The sequence below is a fragment of the Mastomys coucha genome, unplaced genomic scaffold (genome assembly GCF_008632895.1).
Source record: "Mastomys coucha isolate ucsf_1 unplaced genomic scaffold, UCSF_Mcou_1 pScaffold5, whole genome shotgun sequence".
NCBI lineage: Eukaryota > Metazoa > Chordata > Mammalia > Rodentia > Muridae > Mastomys > Mastomys coucha.
Genome location: NW_022196911.1, coordinates 99,451,994 through 99,468,780, shown reverse-complemented (window position 1 = coordinate 99,468,780; position 16,787 = coordinate 99,451,994). Strand labels below are relative to the sequence as shown.

The window sequence follows — 16,787 nt, the reverse complement described above, 5'->3', positions numbered from 1 at the left end:
GGAAGAGGAGCGGCGGGAAAGGGGCCTTAATTCGCCAACCGGGAAAACGAGGCTCAGCCAACCTTCAGGCAAAAGTGCAATCTATCTATCTTGCAGTCACCGCAAGTCTTTAAGCCAAGGTTCCTCCCCCGCCCCCCCTCCTCCGAGAGTAAAATTGGGTTTCTGTCACTCTCAAGTTCTCGCCAAGGGATGGCAGGAAAACACCTATCTCACAATCAAAGACACAGAACGGAATCTTAAGAATGGGAGCTTTGGAGATGATTTTATCCATGTCCCCATTTCAGAGAAGGAAAAAACTGAAGCCCGAATGCAGTGGGCGTGGGCAGGAGCGGGACTCGAACCCTTGTCTTTGAGTCCCGGACTCGATGCTCTTCCCCGCTGCGCAGCCCTGACCTTGGCGGCTCATTTTTCTTGTCGCCTGCAGGAAAGCGCGGTGGCCGCGATGGCGGCGGACGTCGAGGGGGACGTGTACGTGCTGGTGGAGCACCCCTTCGAGTACACCGGCAAAGACGGGCGCCGGATCGCCATCCAACCGAACGAGCGTTACCGGCTGCTGCGCCGCAGCACCGAGCACTGGTGGCACGTGCGGCGGGAGCCCGGGGGTCGCCCCTTCTACCTCCCCGCGCAGTACGTACGCGAGCTGCCCGCGCTCGGCGACCCTGCCCCGGCCCCACAGCCTTCCGTACCGCAGCAGCGCCCCGCAGTCCCGGAGCCTCTGGCCTACGACTACCGCTTCGTGAGCACCGCGGTGGGCGCCGATGGGGCCTCTGCCGAGCCCCGGGGCCGCGCCAGCTCCCTGTGTGGCCCTGCACGACAGCGCACCGGTGGCCAGCGCCACAGCCTGGCTCCGGGAGGGCCCGCCTGCCTGTACGTGCGGCCCGCCGCGCCGGTGCGACCCGCGCAGTCCCTGGATGACTTGGCGCGCGGCGGCACCGCGCCCCCTGCCGGCCTCCTCGGCAGCGCGGGCCACTTCAAGGCCTCCAGCGTGGCGGGCTCCTGGGTTTGCCCCCGGCCCCTGGCGCGTAGCGACTCGGAGAATGTCTACGAGGCCATCCCGGACTTGCGCTGCCCTCCGCGGGCGGAGAGCCCAAAGCAGGTAGGTCGCCGAGAGCGAGGGGGCGGGAGGGAGGGGCCAGCGGAGCCTAGATGATTTTTAACCGAGGTCACTGGTTGTCCCTCCGCCTCGCTTATCGTAAATATTCTACGTTCTCGTGCAAAATGCAAATCAGCTTGATTACAGGGTGCTGCCCCAAAGCCTGCGGAGATGTTAACTTAACCTACCGGTGCGTGCGCCGAAAGACAATCCTAAAATGCCACCTGCTCTGTATGGAACAGTTTGGAAAGATGGACTTTCTTCTTCCCTAGAAACTTAGAGTGGAGGTCGGGTCAGATGAGATGGTGGATGTGAAAGTCAGGCATCTGCTTCTCTTTGGCGCGGTTTCCAATATTTCAGTTCCTTAAACAACAACAACAACAAATTCTTAATGGGCTTGTTTCGAGTTTAGTTATAGTGAGATCTTTTCTCTTTCGGAATCCGGTTGTGTTAACCTGAGACACTGGAAACCGCGCGTTTCGAACAGTGTATAGCCTCGGAATCCTCTTGCTCGGCCCTGTGCTCTTGAACTTTAAGAGCCTTTAAGGAGGGACAGCCTGCGGGAGGAGAAGGGATGCCTCCAAATGATTGACATCTGCCACCCGCTGTGGCATTATCCACCGCTCCCTTCCACTCTCAGACACTGAGTCCCGGGTGCCCTCAACCCAGAAGGTGCGACCCCGTAGGCCCGCTACTTGGCCTCGCCTCTGCTGGGGCTCCTCCTAGCAGAGTTCAGGTTTTGAGGCTATTGAAACCCGAATTTGACTCTGCTGGGTTATCTGCCAGCTGCTGACGAGCTCGGTGTCCTCGTATGTAAACAATACCCAAGGAATAAAGTTGTCGTGAACCTTAAACGCAGTGAGGCGTGGAAGCACTTGGGGCCAGCAGGTGCACGAAGAGTAACTAGGGTTCCATTCGCTGTTCGCTACAGCCCTGAGCCTCTGCGCTCAGGTTTCCGCGGATCATCCCTCCCCCTTGTGGGCACTGCGGAGAACAACACTGAGCGGGCTTGAGTGTCTGCAGCAAATCAATGGTCGTCCTGATTATCCGCCAACTAGCTCGCGCCTGTGGTATAGATGGCTAAACGTCCGCGCTCCGTTCCCTAGAGTCCTTGAGCAGGCTCCCTTCCTCTAGAGAACTCCCGGGCCTTTCCAAATTGTGAGTCATAGTAATGTTGGGAATGTGTCTGCTGCCCCCACGAGCTCTTGGCTGTGGGAATGGCACCCATGTGCTTGAATTCTCCAGGGTCTGGCCAAGGGCTTTCTCACACTGTCTTAGGAAGCCAGGAGCTGCAACCCCATCATCCATGAACCAGGACTATGTAAGTCTGTCCAAGAGCAGCTATCCAAGCTCTGGGACCAAAGAGAAAGAGACCCCCACCCCCATCCCCTCTCAGCTGCCAGAATCTCCTGAGAAATTTTCCCAGTCCAGAAATCTGCCAGGGTTCCTGACCAGTGGTACCTCCCCCATTCCTCCTCCTGCTCCGCTCCCAGCAAGCTCCGCTCCCAGCAAGTTCCCTGTTGCCAGTAGTTTGGAGACAACCTTTGAAGGTGGACTTTACAGACACAATAGGGAACCAGGAAGTCCACCAGAGATCCGCGTGCTGGACAGAGAGGCTGCTGCCTGTCTCTAATTAACCCGTGGCACTGCTTACAGAGGCCTTGGAGGGAGCGTGGGGTGGGAACAGATGGGGTGCACCTGGATAGAGCTGTCAAAAGAAGGAAAAGAGGAAAGGAAGGGGACCATGGAAGACAACCAGGGGCCCGAAAGCCAAGGTGACTGACTGTGCACAAAGCTCAAGTCAAAAGGCCACAGGACATTATCTGACATGGCCACCAGAAGGCTGGCTTGTCAAGGGGTTGCAGAAGACAGAAGGCTGTGGGTCAGGGGCTGAAGGGCATGGGTGGGAACAGCAGGCAGCTGGCAACAGCTTGGTAGAGAAAGAAGAGAGATGCTCTGGTCAGCTGGAAGGGTGAACGAATTGCATCATCCCAAAGTCTATGTGAATGGATGAGGCCGGAGTGGGAAAGGCTGAAGCAGGGGGAGGGACGATCAGATAGGAGCCCTGGAAGAAAGGCGTGACTGGAAATGGGAGCAAAGGTGTGGAGCACGAGGTGTCACGGGGTGAAAGGGCATCTGCCTGTCACATACCAGTTCTGGCTTTAGGACAGGCCACTCAGCAGACACCCAGAGGACAGGGAGCTTGGACCATATTTGGCATTTTATGTTCGCAGCTCATGCAAGTAACACACACTGCACCTGGTGTGCGCTGGTCAAAAAGCTGAACGCTGAGGTGTAGTAAGAGTCCTCAGGGGCTAGCAGTCCTCTGTCCTCTCACTCAGAGGCCTGCGCGCTCACGCACACACAGTTCAGGCTAGTGTCTAGCAGCTCAGAAGGCAGCGTGGATGCCCTTCTGCCCTCAAAGCAAACAAGATCCTAGAGGAAGTGAATTGAGATCAGACCCGGGAATTCTGACTCCAAACTCCACCCTTGCCGCCAACTTTAGTCTCAGCAAGGTGGCCAGCCTTGTTCCTCCGGGCCAAAACAATGGGTGCAGAAGACAAGCAAAACACTGTTCTGAGCATACTGCCCAGCCCAGGACCCTCACAGCCTTCATCCACCGCACAGAGTGGGGGTGGGAGGGTTAGCTAGCCAGTGCTCCTGACAGGGTTAGGGCCACACAGGAGGCCAAGCCGAAAAGTGACCTCTGAGGCCCTGTGTGTAATCCCAGAAGGCTGAGGCAGGAGGAACCCATTTTCCAAGAACACCTTGGGCTATAGAGTCCGTTAAAGGCTGTCCTGGTCCACACAGTCTCTTAAAACAATGGGTGAAAAGAGAGCTGGTGTGTACGGTTCACACCTAAGATGTTTCAGATACTGGGTTCGGTCCCCAATATTGCCCTTCCCCTGTGGCCTCTGGCCTCCCTAGCTAGTAGATTTCGGGGTGTGGTCAAAAACGCCTGCCCTAACCTTGGAGGTAGGAAGGCCCAGGGAACAGATGGTCTAGGGCCCGCCCCTGCTGCCTGGGCATTGGCCACTGGCAGGACAGGTTACAGGCCTTGCTGGAATTTATGCAAACAGCCCCAGAGGCATTGCTTCTGAGCTCAGACACAGCCTGGCCTGGAAGGAGCCCCCCTGAGCCCTCATTTCTCTCACCTCAGCTGTCAGGAATTTGTAAGTGATCCCTCCGGTGTATTGAGAGTTGGGGGAAGGGGTGGAGGGGTAAGGAAAAAGGACTTGCCTCCCTCCCAAATTCCCCCACCTGATCCCTCCCTGTCCTGTATACTTCCTGGGTCGAATGTCTCAGGGACAGACCCAGCCAACCATGTGCTCTGAAAAGCTAGGAATCGGAGGCCAAGATAAGGAGATCCAACGAGCCGCCCCTACCCCCCCACCCCCGAGTCTCCCAACAGATCCCTAGCTTGGGCCGCTGCTCACCGGGTTTCTACATACCTAACCTCCGGATCTTTTCTACCCTGCTGACCCACCCTGCAGCCCCAGGACCTGGCCTCAGGGTCAGGCTTAAGGGAGAGCAGGAAGAGCAGGCCCTCCCACTCCCCAGCTTCCCCCCCCACCCCCCCACCCCCACAAAACCTTCTTTACCTCACCTACCTGGGCTCCCACTCGCTGCCCTCACCCCTGCAAGCTGGGTTCTTTAGCTCCTAGGGCGCTGACGTCCTGCTCACTCTCAGTCTCTGTTTCCTTTCATCCGGCCTTAAAGCTAGATTTCCTGCGTCTTCCATCTATCTGAACCCTGGACTCTCTCTCTTTCCTGCCCTTTGCTCAGGAGAGAGCGGAGACAGTCTTCAATGTGGGCTGTCAGCTGGCCCGGTGGTCAGTGCTAGATCTTGAGGCACAAGAAGGCCCATGTTCATAGTAACTGGGGTCCGGAATGTGCTCCAGGCTCCGTGCCAGAAAAGCATCTAGGGTGATGAGCAAGGGCACATTGGTTGGTCGATGTCTCGAGAGCAGCTAGGCCTGTGGCTCTGAGGCATAAGAACGCTTGGTTAAATTAGGGAAGCTCCAGTTTGTAAATTGAGGAAGGACTGTGGTATTGAGGGGATTTACAGATTCCCCCTCACTGCGTTCCCACCCAACACATCTGCAGGCTCTTGGGGGTCCTTATCCTGCATCCTCCCTGACTGGGTCCTGAGACCCAGAAGAGGAGCAGGAGCTGCCTCCAGGGTGGCCTCTCTCTTCCTTGTCCCCAGGCAGGAACATTCCCCCAGGCTGTTTGAGTGTGCAAATTCTTTACCCTTCCCAGTAAAATGGTTTGACTTCTTTTTAAATGTTGGGGGGTAAGCTGCAGTCTATTTCTGCCTGCTTTGGGGTCCTCTCCATGCATTTGTTCCCCAGGCTTCCTTGCGGGAGGGAGTTTGCCACAGTTGGCCTATAGGGTAGGGCAGTCGCTGGGGCTCTCTCCCACTCAGTCAGAAGTGATGGGTGCTATACTGGGCACCATAAAGGCAAAGAAAGCAAAGCAGGTAGCTTATTGTCCAGGAGGCCAGACAGACCAGCAAATGTACCCTTAGGAAATGTGTACCAAACATGTCCCCAAGGTGCCCCAGAAAGCACTTTGAAAGTTGTCTCCAGGGATGGGATTGGATTGGCAGGAAATATTTCAGAGGAAAGTGATGTCACAGATAGTCCTAGAGGACTCTAATTTCTTCCCACAGAAACTTCCAGACCAGGGCACTCTCCTACGGCAGCTTTCCCCAACATTATTAGTAGTCTGTCTGTTTCAATATTTTTACTAGCCCCCTAGTTAATTTGGGCTATTTGATATTTTATTAGGAAAGTATTCATTTTCCCTAAATTTGTAAAATTTCCACTTTAGAAATTTAGTATGAGCTGGGGGTGGTGGCACACACCGGTCATGCCAGCATTTGGGACCAGAAGCAGGAGAATCACGATTTCAAGACCACCTGGGACAACTTACGAAGAACTCATCTCAAAAAAAAAAAAAAAAAAAAAAAAAAAAAAAAAAAAAAAAAAAATGGGGCCAATTGCTTATCTTTTACCAGGAACATTCTCTCTACTTGTGTTTCACTTAACAGCTAATTCCCTTTGCTGGGTTGTATTGGCCTTGTGGTCTTCCCCCCCCCACCCCCCGACAATCCGGTTGTAACTGGCTTCCCTTTTCTTCTGTCATATTTTCCATTGAATTACTGGCCTCTGCCTCTGTCCTTGCATCCAAGTCAAATGAGAATCCTGTGTCCCATCTGATGTTTATGGAACCTGCTAGACTCGGTCCCCGTATGATTTTTCGTTTCCTTTGCTCTCTTCCACTGGAGAGCTGGCTCTCCTAACTCTGTCCACCCCATTCATCCTTACCCCTTTTGTTCATGTCACTTTGTAGTTGTGCATTGGGGCAGAATTCCTTCTGTTTGAACTTGAGCCCACAAGTTTGAACCTAGTGAAGAAAATCTTTTTCCTTCATTGAGTACAGTCTTACGCGATTTGACTCTCCCTAAGAGGTCTTGCTTGTGAGTTCGAGTTGTGATTGTATTGACTGGCCCTTCCTTCTGCTAACAATCTTAAAAATTTTTAATGGAAATATGTATGCAGAGTTTTCTAAAAATAATATTTTGGTATTTATATATGTGATAAAAACCCTCACAGGCCCCTCCCCGCTTTCTTGCCTGGCCTCTGTTGGCCACATATTACCACCTACATTCTTTATCTTTCTCCCGGTTTCATTACACAGACACAAACAAGTGTAAATAGGAACTGGGTAACTTCATCTTCCGTGTCTCTTACACAAAGGAAGCTGGAGCTCTGTGTACCGTGTCATGTGTCATGTCTTTCACCTTTAAAAATGTATTATTTTATGAGTATCGGTGTTTTACCTGAGTGTATGTATGTCTGTGCACCACGTGTGTACAGTGGCCAGAAGAGGGCGTTGGATTCCTTGGAATTGGAGTTGCAGACAGTTGTGAGTCACCATGTGGGTGCTGGGAATTGAACCCAGGTCTTCTGGAAGAGCACCCAATGCTCTCAACAGCCATCTCTCCAGCCCCGATATTTTGAGTTTCAATTGATATAGCAATCATACACATTTGTAGCACAGAGTGAGATCCCATCCATGTATAAAAAGCATAATGGCCAGGCAGTGGTGGCGCACGCCTTTAATCCCACCACTTGGGAGGCAAAGGCGGGCGGATTTCTGAGTTCGAGGTCAGCTTGGTCTACAGAGTGAGTTCCAGGACAGCCAGGGCTACACAGAGAAACCCTGTCTCGAAAAACCTAAAAAAAAAAAAAAAAAAGCATAATGATTATTGTAAGCATATTGATCATCACAGACATTCATTTGTGTTGGGAACATTCAAAATCCTCTCTAATCACTATTCTTGAATGCATAACTACTTGCTGCCCGGCATAGGGACCCTTCAGGGCTCTAGTGTGCTAAAAGTTACTCCTCCATCTGACTTAGCTCCTAGATCCACCAACAATTCTTTCTCCGTCACCCTTGGGACACACCCTTCCCAAGCTCTGGTAACCAGTCCTTTCTGTTCTATTTCTTCAATGCTGACACTTCAGTTCCCACATTTAAGTGAGAACACACGCTATTTGTTGTCCGGTGCCTGGTTTATTTCACTTAACATAGTGCCCTCCAGTTACATTCATGCGGTTATATAGAACTTCACTCTTTTGTGACTGCACGGTATTCCACTGTGTGTCCTCTTTTTCATCCACTGAGGAAGGACTAGGTTGACTCTGTATGTTGGTTCTTGTGAACGGAGCTACAATGATGGTGGCAGCGCAGATGTCTCCTTAGCATACTGGCTTCGATTCCTTCGGATGTGTGCCCATGGTAAGGTGGCTGCTGCAGCACTTGTAGCTCTGTTTCCAGCTTTTTGAGGAAGCTTCACGCTGATCTGCATACCGACTGTACTCGGTTACCTCTCCCCCAGGCTGCAGGGGAATTTTATGTGCACTCAGTTGTGAGCTGCTCAGTGTGGGGGACATGGGAACCGACCCTGGGTCCTCTGCGAGGGCAGGGCAGCTCTTCGCTGCTGAACCATCTCTCCAGCACCATATTGCTTCTAGTTTTACAAATTTTTAACTTTTTTTTAGGGCTGGAAATCAAATCCTGCCTTATAGTTTTGTTTTGGGTTTTTTGTTGTTGTTGTTGTTGTTGTTGTTGTTGGGTTTTGGGGGAGTTTTGTTTTGTTTTTGTTTGTTTGTTTTGTTTTTTGTTTTGGTAAACCAACACAGTATAATGTGCTTGTATCTACTACAGTCTGGAAACTGAAGCAGGGGGATCATTTGAACCCAGGAATTGGAGACCAGTTTGAACAACCTAATAAGACGTGGGCAGGTATGACGCACAACCTTTAATCCCAGCACTCTGGAGGCAGAGGCAGGTGGATCTCTGAGTTTGAGGCCACCTAATGAGACCCTGTCCCAAATCAAAAGACCCTGTCTTAATTTAAAAGGTTTTCCTTAATCACATCTATGTAAGCTCAGCAGTTTAGTACCCATTTGCGTGACTACATTTGAGAAACTGAGGCAGGAAGATTGAAAATTGGAGGATAACTAGGACTCTGTCTAGGGCTGGAGAGATGGCTCAGTGGTTAGAACACTCACTGCTCTTCTGAAGGTCCTGAGTTCAATTCCCAGCAACTACATAGTGGCTCACAACCATCTGTAATGGGATCTGATGCCCTCTTCTGGTGTGTGTCTATAGACAGCAACAATGTACTCACATACATAAAATAAATAAATAAATCTTTAAAAAAAAAAAAGAAAAGACCCTGCCTAAAAATAAAGAATAAAACAAGCTAGAACAAGCTAGAATGTAGGTGAGCTGCAGAGCCCCTGTGTGGCCTACAAGAAGCCTTGGGCTCAAGACCAAGTGCCATGAAAAATAAAATAAAATATTGAGTGTATTGTTTATTTTGTGGCTTTTAAATTCTGCCCCTTTATTACAGACTTGGCTAAACTGTTACAGATGTGCTAAGATTTTATGTGTCTATACCATGTCACGTGTCACCTACCATTGGAACACTTCTGGGAGATGCAGTGTTAGGTGATTTCATTGTCTTGTGGGTGTCATTGGGTGTGCTGGACCAAACCTAGATGACAAACAGGTCAGTCACTTCACTCAGTATGACTTTCTGATGTGGTCAAGGGATGTGGTAAACAGATTTTTTTTTTTTTTTTTTTTTTTTTTTTTTTTTTTTTTTTTTTTTTTTTTTTGAGACAGGGTTTCTCTGTGTAGCCCTGGCTGTCCTGGAACTCCCTCTGTAGATCAGGCTGGCCTCTAACTCAAGGAGATCCACGTGAGTGCTGAGATTAAAGGTGTGGCCCACCATGCCCTGGGGGTAAGCAGGTGTTGGAGGTTGCTGGCCAACTCACAGTAAAGTCTCAGCGGTTCTCAGTAGAAGGTGGGAACTGAAGTCACGATGGAGCTCGAATGTATGCAGTGGGCACTGTGCTATACAGTTGACCCGGCGGCTGTGCCATGGCCTTATACAGCTGCCAGTGCTGGATTGTTTGCTGCAGCATCCCCAGGAGCTCTGACTGCTGCACTGCACTGCACTGCCACTTCCCAATGGCACCGGCGTTACTCAGGAATAAGGGTGTTTCCACTTACAAGATATAAAAGAAAAAGAAATCCATTTCAACTCCATAAAAATCTTACCAGATCATTATCGTTGGTGGTTGTCAACCAAAGCCTCCATCATGTACAACAGTGCGTGTGTGTGTGTGTGTGTGTGTGTGTGTGCATGTGTGTGTGCATGTGTGTGTGCATGTGTGTGTGAGTGCGCAGTATGTGTATGTGTGTGTACATGTGTGTGTGCACATGTGTGCATAAAAACTTGGGGAATCTTCTTCTTCTCCTCCTTCTCCTCTTCCTTCTTTCTTTCTTTCTTTTTTTTCCATCAAATTCTGCCTCAGTCTCTCCAGTGCCAAGATTAGAAGACACAAGGATGTAAACCATCATGCCTTTTAAAATTGTTATTTTATTTATCATTTAATTATTGTTATTCTTGAGTCCCATCGTGTAGCTCAGGCTAGCCTTAAACTTGTGGCAGTCTGCTGTCTCAGTCTTCTGACCGCTATATAACAGGAATGAACCACCAAGCCTGGCTACTGGTCAATATTTATTTTTAATGGCTATTTATTTATTTATTTGTTGTTTTTAATCCTGGAGCTGGCAAGATGGCTTGGCAGTTGAGAGCACTAGCTGCCCTTGGAGGAAGGAAATCCAGGTTACTTTCCAGCATCCACATGGTGGAGAACAGCAGTCTATAACTCTGGCTCCAGGGAAAGCTGGCACCCTCTTCTGGCCTTGGTGGGCATTGCATGTGTGTGGTTTACATAAATTCACACAGGTACACACACACATACACATAAAATAGAAGTAAATAAATAATTTAAAAAAAAAAAAAACTTGAATCCTTTGGGGGTTTATCCCTGTGGGCAGAGTTAGTGAGAGATAGATTTCCCACACATTTTTTTTCTATCTACATGGCAGCTCCTTGTTCCGTGGCCTTTTACTGACCAGCTAGTTGTCCTTGTGTGTGTTCCCTCACCCCCTCCCAACCTCCATCCCCATCTCCCAGAGACATGACCAGCTCTAGCCATGCTGGCCTCTGACAGCAACAACTGGTTTGATTGTCCCCCTGTCTCTTCCTTGTGGCTGATCAGTCAGTGGAGCAGATTTTGCATGTCTCCCTTCAGCAGACCTCAGCTGAGCTGCAGGAGTCCCCTTGGCTAGGCTGAAGGGCATTCAAGAATGTGGAAGAAATGCTGGTCTCTGCCTTTAGGTGTCAGGCTGGGCAGGCTTCTATGATCAAAGCTGGGGGTCTTCCTGTTCCCTGCCTTACAGCCTTGAGAGTAGACAGTACCGAGACCATGTATTCGACTCCTAGGTACTAGAGGACTGCTAGAGGTCCAGGCTGCCCCAGGGTTCTGAGGTGCCAGCCTTGCACACAGGTGCAGCCTTTTATTGAGCCAGATCCTGCCAACCACCTGGCCTGGCCCTACTTGAATCAGACAGAAAAAGAGCAAGACCTGGGTGTGCACCAGCTGCCTTGATCCCACGACCCCCTGCCCTGGACTGCATAGTAAATTGTTCATAAGAGATTGGGGCAGGGGAGTGGGAGCAATGAGGGTAAAAGCCAGTTTTTAAGCCGGGCTGTGGTGGCGCACGCCTTTGATCCCAGCACTTGGGAGGCAGAGGCAGGCGGATTTCTGAGTTCCAGGCCAGCCTGGTCTACAGAGTGAGTTCCAGGACAGCCAGAGCTATACAGAGAAACCCTGTCTCAAAAAACAAAAACAAAACAAAACAAAAAACAACAACAACAACCAGTTTTTAAAAGCTTTGAAGGCGATGAGGCACGGTATAATCCAGCTCTCACAAGGTAGAGGCGAGAGGACCAGTGTCTTCGTCAGGATTTCTATCACTGTGATGAAACACCGTGACCAAAAGCAATGCAGAAAGGAAAAGATTTCTTTGGCGTACACTTCCATATGGTTGTTCATCTTTGAAGGAAGTCAAGACAGGAACTCAAACAGGACAGGTACATGGAGGCAGGAGCTGATGCAGAAGCCATGGAGGGATGCTGCTTACTGGCTTGCTTCCCCTGGCTTGCTCAGTTTGCTTTCTTATAGAACCCAGGACTACCACCTCAGTGTTAACACCATCCACAGTGGGCCCTCCCACCCTTGATCACAAGTTGAGAAAATACCTTATAGCTGGATCTCATGGAGGCATTTCCTCAAGGGAGGCTCCTTTCTCTGTGATAACTCCAGCTTGTGTCAAGTTGACACATACAACCAGCCAGTATAGATGGCCCCACCCACAATAATCTGGACCCTCCTCCATCAATCACCAATTAAGAAAACACCCCACAGGCTTGCCCACAGCCTAATCTTTTGGAGTTATTTTTCTAATTGAGGTTCCCTCCTCTCAGATGACATTAGCACATGTTAAGTTGACCTAAACTATCCAGCACCAAGAGTTTAAGGCCAATCTGGGCTATACAGTGAGTCTCAGGCCAGCCTGGGCTACATATAGACAATGTTATTAAATAAATAAATATAAACAAATAAAAGGATTGCAGCAATGGGACCAAAGGCTGAGTGACTGAACTCAGCGCCTCACACATGGAAAGCGCTCAACCCCAGCCCCATTCCCTCATTTTTCCTTCTCTTCTTTTGCATGGGTACAAATAATTGTATTTTCATGTATATGGATGACATATAGTTGTATTCTCATGAATGTGGATGGCGTGTAGTTGTGTTCTCATGTATGTTGATGACATGTAGTTTTTTTTCTCATGTGTGGATGGCATGTAGTTGTGTTCTTATGGATGTGGATGGTATGTAGTTGCATTCTCATGGATGTGGGTGGCATGTAGTTGTGTTTTCACGTATGGATACACAGGTGTGTGCACACAAGTGAGGACCCTAGGCTGATGTCGGGCACCTCCAGGCGGATCTCAGCTCACTGTTTCTTTGTCAGATCTGGGGAAGGCCTATCCCAGTCTCCCTTGCTGGGATTACAGGAGGGCCACCACACCCACTCAGCTCTTAGCTGGGGTCTGAAGATGTGAGCTCTAGTCCTCACCTTTGCATGGCAGATGCTTGCTCTACCTGCTGGGCCATTTCCCTAGTCCCCTACTTTTTTTTTTTTTTTTTTTTAAGACGGACCTGGTTAGGAATATAGCTCAACGGTAGAGCACTTGCCCAGCTTTAGAAACACTCTGGTTTAATCCCAGAGCTTCAGAACAACACGGAAAACTGGGGGAGTGACTCAGTTGGTAAAATGCTCCCATGAGGGCTTGGATTTGATCTTCAGAACCCTATAGCCAAGTGTTTAGAAGGAAGGGAAGTGAATAACTCTCTCTCTCTCTCTCTCTCTCTCTCTCTCTCTCTGTCTACTGTCTGTGTGTGTCTCTCTCTGTGTCTGTCTCTCTGTGTGTGTCTGTGTGTCTGTGTGTCTGTCTGTCTCTCTCTGTCTCTCTATGTGTGTACCCACGTGTGTGTATGTCTGTCCATCTGTCTCTCTCTCTCTCTCTGTCACACACACACAAAGGATAGAGAAACCAAGTTTATAAAACACCATCAGGATCAGAGTGATTAAAAAAGAGGAGTGGACAGAGGTTGGAGGTGAGGCCTCCATAGCCAGTGGAGGCTCTACAGGCCCAGGTAGGGAAGCTGGCATGAACAGGAGGCCCCTGTACCCTGCATCAAAATGAGAGAAGTCTGAGGGGCGAGTGGGTAAAAGGCAGCCCCTGGTCACACTTTCTTACTTTGTAACTTGGCTCAAGGCCACGGCCTCCTGGGCAGCCCAGAAGTTCCTTAATGGGCTCTGCCGGCCCTCTGCCAGCACTGCTTCTAGTATGTGCCAGGAAGGAGCCGCACCCAGTTTGCCCACCCAGGAGGAGCAGGCCCAGCAGGCAGCTCCATGAGGTCATCCAGAGGCTGGGGCAGAGTCCGGTGCTTAGGGTGCCCAATCCGAAACCCAGAATCAGAAAAGCAGAAACACACCCAGCTTTCTTCTCCCCAGGGCCCCGTGGGTGTGGGAACCCAGGGGCCAGCTGCGCTTTCACAGAAACCAGCCCTGGGGGTGTGGAAGAGGACAGGCCCAAGCTGTCTAACCAAAGAAACCAGGGCGCAGAAATTCCAGCCGGTGCTCTCTGAAACAGAGCCTACCCAGACCCCCACACCTCTCGATAAATTCATTCTGTGTTCATCAAGATAATTCAGCCCCAAACCTCTTGTGTTTGGGATTCTGTTGGAGTGGGCACCTGCCTGGGACTGCACAGTCACTCCAGATATCACTGAAGTGCTCTCTGTCCAGGGCTCTGCTCCCGGCTGCCCCTGTACAGTGTGAGCATGCAGCTCTCCCCATGGCCTGGGTGGACACAGAGGGATACTCAATCACTGCTCTACAGAAGGGTTAGTAAGGGAGGGACCCACTGCGTGACAACATTGAGATAAAAGGGACCCACTGTGTGACAACACTGAGATTAAAAGAGACCCACTGTGTGCCGACATCGAGATAAAAAGCACATTTCCTCCTGCTGTCTCTCTACCCAGTCTGGTGGCAAAGAGCAGGCAGGCTCAGAGAGTAGATGGAGGCCAGGTTTTGGCTTGAGTGTTTGATTTGTACTCTCTCTCTCTCTTTTTCTTTTTCCCTCTCTCCCACCTCTCTTTCTCTTTTGTTTTTCTTTAGAGAGAGATTCTCACTAAATGGCCAAGGAGCTACCTTCCAATTTACAGCCCTGCCCCAGTCTCCTGCGTGCTGGAGTTACGGGCACATGCTGTTCTATGAAGTATGTTTTGGGGGCCTTCATTGTGTCTCTCAACCCAAGGGGGCAGGATTTCACCCTTGCACTGTTCTCTCCCCCTCCCCTTCTTAGGAGGGTTTTGAAGGTGAGGCTTGGAGAGGGAAAGGGGGTGATTGGCAGCTGGTCGGTGAGAGAGCTGGGGTGATTGGCAGCTGGTCTGTGTAGGTGGCTCCGCCCCCTCCTGCTCTCAGCACGGTGCTTGTGGGCACCAGCTGTGGTTATCACCTCAGCTTGCTGGGAGAGAAGTCTAGTTAGCCTGAGAGCTAGCCTGTGCACCCAGAGTAGTACTGGCTTCCAGGGAGCCAACTGTGGACCATGTGCCCTGGGGACTGGGTTGCTGATGGAGCTCAGATATGGGTGCTGAAAGGGCAGAGGGCCACAGAGCCTTGGCCGTCCTGCGATCTCACCAAGTGTTTCAATCCTATGTCCTGTCTCTCTGGGGTTTCTGAAATGGAAGAGTCTCCTCTCTCCCATTAGACTCTCCCAGGGCCAGAGTCTAAACTGGAAACAAGCTGGAGACTCGGAAGCAGAGCCCGGAAAGGAAGCACCTTGAGGAGACGCAGGACAGACAAGATGGTCCCCAGGGACTTGGAGAAGCGGCCATAGCTGCTCACCCAGAGAATGCTGGGTCCACTGTGTGGCTGGGATCGGAGTGTGCACTTTCTTGAGGGGAGGGAGGAGAATCAGAAGAAAGAAGCTGGTGGCTACCCTCCCTCCTCTCCCTCAGTCCTCAGTGGAGAGGAGAGGATTACCTAGCACATGGATGGAGAGCCGTGTACGGGGATGGGTGTATGGGGATGGGGGCGTGTGGCCACCCAGGAGGAAGAGGGTTCAGTGTGCCTTGGTAACCAAGTCTGGAGGAGACAGAGCCAGGTGGTCGAGCGGGAAGTCAGTGGTGTGGTCGCTGTCCCTTCTGCTCTCTTGGCTGGCAGAGTCTAGACACCAGCTTCCCCATACCGCATGTGTCCAAACCCCTTCCTCATCTGAACCGTCTCTTTCCACAGCCTTCCTCTTTCCCTTCACATCCCCCTGGGCCTGCGGGGAGTCCACAGCCACTCACTGTCTTGTGTCTGCCACAGGAGCCTCAGTACACTAGGCTAGCGCGGTTTGAAGCCCTCTCCTCGGGGTTTCTTTCCAACTGTCCCCGTCTGAGCCTCATCTTCCATGCCACCCATGACTTACACATGAGCGGTTTGGTACAGGCTGCTTCGAGCTGCCTGGGCCTGGGATGTAGATCCCCGCGTGTCACCAGAGCACTGAGCACAGGGACAGGGGGAACAGCCAGTGGTGTCCAGGAAACATGAAAACACCCCAACCTGCACCCCACACCCATCAGGCAACTTTGTCTCAGGCACTTCCGCTGCCCTGACAGGAAACCAGCTGAAGTCTCAGCCTCCCGCCATCTCGAGACAACTTCTTGTTTCCCACTTGCCCTGTGCCACCCCAAACTTGCGGTCCAGGGCTCCACCCCCCTAAGCTTTCCCAGGCTCTATCCCAGCAACTCAGAGGGGGCCAGGATGGTGGACTTGATTTCAAAACTGGCGCGGAGGCAGAGCCGGGCCCTGCGGGCACAGGTAAGTTAGAAGGGCTCAGGGCAGGCTCAGCCTTGGAGGGGGCGGCCTTCTGGGTTCGGAGCTGCGGCAGGCCTGCACCTCACTCTCTCAGGAGCTAATTGTAGAAGCTCAGAACAGGACATGTTGGGGGAAGAGGGTCGAGACATTCTTCTCGGAGGCCTTTTCTGGCTAACTTTCCTGTCTCTCCTTGGGAGGATAGACAGAGAGTTCTGAGATCCACAGCTTGGGGCAAGAGAGACAGGGCTTCCACCAATGTGGGCAAAGGGAGGGAATTGAAGGCAAGGGACGCAGAACCATAAGGAAGTGAAGGGGAGCCTCTTGGCTTAGTTCTTTGACCTGAGGTAGCGAGGCCTCTTCCTCTTCCTCACTCCTGTGCCTATAGATTACAACTTAGGAGCCCTTGTTACTATTTTTAGGCTACGGCTGTATGTGGGTCTCCAGAGTGGGGGCCTGCCATGCTCCCCTGGAAGCACAGTGTTAAGAGCCTATGCAGCCCTCAGAAGCAATGAGAACCTAGCAGAACCGTGCTAGCAAAGAAGAGCTCCTTTAGCCTGTCAGTGGGGTTGGGGGGTGTGAGGAATTCACTGAGAGCTCCAGAGTTTGAGGGGCCAGCATGGCTGCAGCTTGCAAACCACTTCAGATTCTGCCCGCTTGCCTCTATGAGGGTCCCTCTCTTCCACCCCGAGCAGTTGGTGTCTCTGGGGCAAACCTGTCTTCCTCCTGCTCCCACCTCGTGATTCTGCATCATCATCTCTTCTAGTGATAGCCCTGTCACTCCAGGGACCTAAACCTCTCTCTTCAATATCCCCCATAC

At 51.2% G+C, this 16,787-nt stretch overlaps 1 protein-coding gene across 4 annotated transcripts in view; it reads left to right on the top strand.

The window, feature by feature from the left end:
• The window catches only part of Arhgap27 (Rho GTPase activating protein 27), a 31,581-nt gene that overhangs the window by 2,714 nt on the left and 12,080 nt on the right, over positions 1 to 16,787 (top strand). For 2 of the 4 annotated variants that reach the window (XM_031350458.1, XM_031350459.1), the window contains exon 3: positions 425 to 1,096. In XM_031350458.1, coding sequence (XP_031206318.1) covers positions 443 to 1,096 — 654 coding nt within the window. In that variant the 5' untranslated portion in view covers positions 425 to 442. Of the gene's footprint in view, positions 1 to 171; positions 1,097 to 15,295; positions 15,974 to 16,787 lie in introns of those variants that run through there. The other 2 variants (XM_031350460.1, XM_031350461.1) reach the window with 2 other exon arrangements.